Below are 6,048 nucleotides of genomic sequence, written 5' to 3' on the forward strand. Positions count from 1 at the left end.
TTATTTCAATCGGAATAAAAATGACTGAAGGAGACAAAAAAAGTTCCAAAATGTTGAAAAGTTTTCATTTTAAGATAGAATAGTATGATAAATAAATGATAAATGAAAATCACTTTAGACAGTCAAAATTATAAAGATAATTATTTGCTTTCTCTGAACAGACATTTTCATTCAATGACAATACACATTTCAACTTAATGGAATGGAATTTAGTTGGGGAAAAAATAAACCTCACAGACATATCTAGGAATACTGGTTATCTATTTGTCTATTTGATGTATCCAGAAATTGGATACATCACAGGATTTTACATGCTTGCAGTTTTCTACCTGTCTTTCATAACTCAACATCATCTGTCAAAGCTGTGCTTGCCATCCATCAACGATCTGCTGCAGGTACTTCAGATCATAAATGGGAGAATGTATGAATAAAACTGTTACTGTTATTACTATTAAAGATTTTTTTTTCTAGGTATTACAGTGAAGAAAAGAGATGCCCCTGACTGCGGGTAAAACTTCTTATGTGTGCATCTTCCTTTCAATTTTATTTTTAAACGCCATTCTATATTTATCCACAGTATGACGATGACAATTTCATCAGCCAATCCAATAAAAATGTTAATGCGCACACATGTACTTACTATTCTGAAGACTTCTTTTAGCCAGAAAAGTTTATAATAAGTCTGAAAACCACTTTTTATCATATAAAAAAGCTTATAAGTGCAAGATATATGCTTACATGGACTTCCTACATTGAAATTTTGTGGGGACTACTTGGACCCGTACCGAAATTATATTAATTTAAATAGAAATTTCATGATTTTGTTAACTAGCAGCAAGACAAGACTCTAAAGTGGACAAAATATATTACTACATACATGATAAAAAAATTCTTTACAATTCTGACTGAAAAAGAGCTCTAAATTTTTGATAAAAGTACCCTGTAATATCAGCTTTTCTAAAAGAAATATTCAAATTAATGAATTATACAAGATATTTAAACTCTAACTTAAAAAAAAAAGGTTATATTTTGGCCAGTTGGTGGTTCTCTTTCTTTGGTCTAGACTACTGGTGTAAATAATACATCAAAAGAAGACAAGACAAAACAAGCGAAGAAAAGAAAAGAACAGAAGTACAGATAGAAACATTTATATGTTGATCTTTTTTTATATAATGTACTATTTAATATTCTACACACAAGGACATACATGTACCATGATAAACAAACACCCCCCTTTTTTTTGTGATGAGACTTGTGTGTATATATATATCATAAAATTTATTTTTTGTCTATGTATTGCTTTGCATATAGATGGATTCAACAAGAAGAAATAAAAGAGAGAGAGAGAGATGGGGAAAAGAGGGGTTCGGCTATGTTTCTAATTTTCATGTACAACAATTTATAGATTCTTTTTGAAAAATATTGGTGGCCCTGAAAAGGGCCGTTATGTTTTGGTGAAAAAATCACACTTCTTAAGCACGTTCTCCACGGATTCTTCGGGCCAATTGGATATCCTTTGGCATGATGGTTACTCTCTTGGCGTGGATTGCGCACAAGTTGGTATCCTCGAAGAGACCGACCAAGTAGGCTTCGCTGGCTTCCTGTAGGGCCATGACGGCTGAACTCTGGAATCGGAGATCAGTTTTGAAGTCCTGGGCGATTTCACGGACTAATCTCTGGAAGGGGAGTTTCCTGATGAGGAGCTCTGTGCTCTTCTGGTATCTCCTGATTTCTCGGAGAGCGACTGTTCCTGGCCTGTATCTATGTGGTTTCTTGACTCCACCGGTTGCAGGTGCGCTCTTACGGGCGGCCTTGGTGGCAAGTTGTTTTCTTGGAGCTTTACCTCCGGTGGATTTACGTGCAGTTTGCTTTGTTCGTGCCCATGATTATTAGCTCTGTGGACGATTTGCTACAGAAAGAATACTTGAAAATTTCGGTGAATGTGTTTTTGTGCTTGCCGGGAGGATTGAAATCACGGTGACGATTGGATCACCACTTACATAAAGCTGGCGTTGATTGGTCCGCATATCTTAAATCTGATTGGACTGATTTGTAAGGGACTTTGACAGTTTTCAATCCATTTTTTACTGAAAAACTGCTCAACCCAAGCTGACAGTAAAAATGCCCCCTTTTTTCATTCATAATTACAGTTTCTGATCATCCCTCATAGCTCAACAATAGTAAATTAGTGTCACGGTTTCAATATGATAAATCTGAAGAAGAAAAATAATAATAATGAAAAAAGGTCAAAATACATGCAGAAACATTAAGGAAAGGAACGAAAAATAAAAACAGGAAAAAATAAAAATAAAATGCAGTTATAACACAAACAAAGCGAAATAAAAATAAAAAAACAGAAACAAATGGAATTACACATTCCCGACATGACATTGTGCGGATCGGCTGAGTTTCTTTATTGTTGTATTATGTCATATTTATGTATATTTAATATAAAAAAAGAAGATGTGGTATGATTTTCATTTGGGCTGGGCACATTTGTCACATTGTCTGATTGTCGGTGTGCTTACATCAATTCCACATCTTTAATACACAAACAATAACTAAATAAAGACAGAAAGACAGAGAGAGAGATGCTGAAAAAAATGGAAAAAGGAAAAGAATGGAAAGTACATATCATATATAAAAGTGTTGACGAAAGAGATAATGTTAACAAAAACTATAAATAATTATAATAATAAAAAAAAACCACACACCTTCTCAGATGAATCTAAGCATGCTCGCATCAATAACCAAGAGAGAGAAAGAAGAGAGCAGACTAGTATTAAATATAAATACTATCAGTGGTTTTTTTTCCCCCCGACAAACATTATATGATTTAACTGAGCTACTTGTGGGTTCAAAGAGTCAGAAAGTACGACAATAAATGTTCTGATGAAGAAGACTGAAAAAGTTACTAGACTTAGTGTTATGCTATAAGAACTGTACTTAAATGGGATGCGTTAGAGAGAGAAGAAAAGAAGAATCACGGAAGAAGGGACATTTATATTTTAGACATTTTTTATTTGTTATGTAGTAGAATATATTTTTTTCAATTATGTATGGGGAATAAAGTATTACTAAGATGTACAACAATTTTAGACTCTTTTTGAAAAATATTGGTGGCCCTGAAAAGGGCCGTTGTTAAGTGAGTAATCCGATATATCCACTTTTTACTTGGCAGCTTTCTGGGTCTTCTTTGGCAGAAGTACAGCCTGGATGTTTGGTAAAACACCTCCCTGGGCAATGGTGACACCAGACAAGAGTTTGTTCAACTCTTCGTCGTTTCTGATGGCCAACTGGAGATGACGGGGAATGATTCTGCTCTTCTTGTTGTCACGAGCGGCGTTTCCTGCCAACTCCAATACTTCAGCTGCTAAGTATTCTAAGACAGCTGCGAGGTACACTGGTGCACCGGCACCAACTCTCTCGGCATAGTTTCCTTTCCTCAAAAGTCTGTGGATACGACCGACTGGGAACTGAAGTCCGGCACGGGATGACCTAGACTTTGCCTTTGCTTTTGCTTTTCCTCCTTTTCCTCGTCCTGACATTTTGTACTATTTGGTTGATCGACACTGAGTAAAGTGATACAATTTTTCTTCAAAATTTAGCTTATATACCCACTAAACGGATTGAACGATGTTTTTATTATACACCAATCAGAACGAAGCTCTCTGCGAGCAGTTAGGCTACCGAACATTCAACATGTTATGGGTGCTCTCTCCGAGGTTCGCGTTTAATAAAATCTTTCAATCCGTTTTGCCCAGTATATAAACAAATTGAAAATAATTTTTCACCATTACTTATTTGATTATCAAACCAGTAACATGCCACCCAAAGTAGGAACTAAAGGAGCCAAGAAGGCCGTCACCAAGGCAAAGACTGCCAGACCCGGCGGTGATAAGAAAAGGAGGAGGAAGAGACGTGAATCCTATGCTATCTACATCTACAAAGTCTTGAGACAAGTTCACCCCGACACCGGAGTGTCCTCAAAGGCAATGTCCATCATGAACAGCTTCGTCAACGATATCTTCGAGAGAATCGCAGCAGAGGCTTCCCGATTGGCACACTACAACAAAAGATCTACCATCACATCCCGGGAGATCCAGACCGCTGTCCGTCTTCTCTTACCCGGAGAATTGGCCAAGCACGCTGTCAGTGAAGGTACCAAAGCCGTCACTAAATACACCAGCAGCAAGTAAACAGTCTGAAGTTTATAACTTCACAAACGGCCCTTTTCAGGGCCACCAACATTTTTCAAAAAGAATTTACATTTGTTGTACATCAATGTCAAACTTCTAAACAAAGCTATAAATCCCAACCCCAGCTATAACCACTTTCAAACTATTTCAATAGTATATGGTTACTTTTCTCTTCTTTCTATCTGTATAACAAATATACGTGTATTTCACTCATTCTGTAGCATTTAATTTGTCTGTCAAAACTACAAAGCGTAAATACATAAATCATGAAGAACAAAACAGTGCTTTCATTCCAATTAATAGAGTTGATAAATTTACGATTTCTTTTGCTTTTCGAGAGAAAAAAAATATTGCGAGAATTATTTTACACGGAAACAAGAACATTACCTAATCTTAAACCACGCAAAAAAAACCTCTATAATTGAATATAACAGAATCTACAGATTTTGTGTGTAAAAGTCCGTGCATTTTGTTTTGAAATTTTCTCTCTTCATGTAGGCAAATGCACGGACTTGATCTTTGAACGTATTCATAAACCTTCAGAAATATAAATTCTCAAATAAATACAAGAGTAAGAGTAAGGAAGTTAATTAAAAAGAAAGCCAGATATTTAAAAAAAAAAAGGGGGGGGGGGGGGGTATAACGAGAGAGAGAAAATAGTTGCGGATCAGGATCAGGGAAAACAAGAAAAACGGTTGAAAAATTCATGAACATTAGAGAAAAGAATAGAAGTGGGAGCAAGCTTTGATTTCAAGATTTTGTTTAAAACGATGTACAACAAATCTAAGATTCTTTTTGAAAAATGTTGGTGGCCCTGAAAAGGGCCGTTGTTGATATTAGCTGGGTGGCTGTTTAACCTCCGAATCCGTACAAGGTACGTCCTTGACGTTTCAAAGCGTAGACAACATCCATGGCAGTGACAGTCTTCCTCTTGGCGTGCTCTGTGTATGTGACAGCATCACGGATGACATTTTCCAAGAAAACTTTAAGGACACCACGGGTTTCCTCATAGATGAGTCCAGATATACGTTTTACTCCACCTCTTCTTGCTAAACGACGGATGGCTGGCTTGGTGATACCTTGGATGTTATCACGCAACACCTTCCTGTGACGCTTGGCGCCTCCTTTTCCTAGACCTTTACCTCCTTTTCCTCTACCTGACATGTTTAACTATTTGTGGTGATTAGTTAAATAATACTTTCCGTCTAACAGCGACTCTTTATATATCACCACACGCGGCCGTAAAAGAAGTATCACACATTTTCAGTTAACTGTTGTCTGATTGGCTTACGTTGTTTTATTCCGGGAGGTAACTCTGTACTGCCTTAAACTGTGTACACTTTCAATCCACTTTTTCATTCTAGGTCTGAAAAATATAATAATTCATATCAGACAGTAAATTTTTAAGAAAAAACTATTATTTCAATCGGAATAAAAATGACTGAAGGAGACAAAAAAAGTTCCAAAATGTTGAAAAGTTTTCATTTTAAGATAGAATAGTATGATAAATAAATGATAAATGAAAATCACTTTAGACAGTCAAAATTATAAAGATAATTATTTGCTTTCTCTGAACAGACATTTTCATTCAATGACAATACACATTTCAACTTAATGGAATGGAATTTAGTTGGGGAAAAAATAAACCTCACAGACATATCTAGGAATACTGGTTATCTATTTGTCTATTTGATGTATCCAGAAATTGGATACATCACAGGATTTTACATGCTTGCAGTTTTCTACCTGTCTTTCATAACTCAACATCATCTGTCAAAGCTGTGCTTGCCATCCATCAACGATCTGCTGCAGGTACTTCAGATCATAAATGGGAGAATGTATGAATAAA

The 6,048-nt window shown here is 36.0% G+C and overlaps 4 protein-coding genes across 4 annotated transcripts; 1 reads left to right on the forward strand and 3 right to left on the reverse strand.

Moving 5' to 3' along the window:
- Nucleotides 1-1,472: 1,472 nt before the first annotated feature.
- Nucleotides 1,473-1,886, reverse strand: LOC134722534 (histone H3-like; the record flags this gene model as incomplete). Its single annotated transcript, XM_063586156.1, has 1 exon — nt 1,473-1,886. A coding segment is annotated over one exon (414 nt), but the record flags the coding sequence as incomplete, so codon positions are not given.
- A 1,284-nt stretch (nt 1,887-3,170) lies between these two features.
- LOC134723353 (histone H2A) lies at nt 3,171-3,548 on the reverse strand. The gene has a single exon (XM_063586972.1). The coding sequence runs from the start codon at nt 3,546-3,548 to the stop codon at nt 3,171-3,173; it is 378 nt and encodes a 125-aa protein (XP_063443042.1).
- Nucleotides 3,549-3,803: 255 nt separating this feature from the next.
- Nucleotides 3,804-4,199, forward strand: LOC134722535 (histone H2B-like; the record flags this gene model as incomplete). The annotated part of the gene is made up of 1 exon (XM_063586157.1): nt 3,804-4,199. A coding segment is annotated over one exon (396 nt), but the record flags the coding sequence as incomplete, so codon positions are not given.
- Nucleotides 4,200-5,051: 852 nt separating this feature from the next.
- On the reverse strand, nt 5,052-5,363 carry LOC134720541 (histone H4). The gene has a single exon (XM_063582853.1). The coding sequence runs from the start codon at nt 5,361-5,363 to the stop codon at nt 5,052-5,054; it is 312 nt and encodes a 103-aa protein (XP_063438923.1).
- Between the last annotated feature and the right edge of the window lie 685 nt (nt 5,364-6,048).

Source organism: Mytilus trossulus, chromosome 6 (assembly GCF_036588685.1).
Source record: "Mytilus trossulus isolate FHL-02 chromosome 6, PNRI_Mtr1.1.1.hap1, whole genome shotgun sequence".
Lineage (NCBI taxonomy): Eukaryota > Metazoa > Mollusca > Bivalvia > Mytilida > Mytilidae > Mytilus > Mytilus trossulus.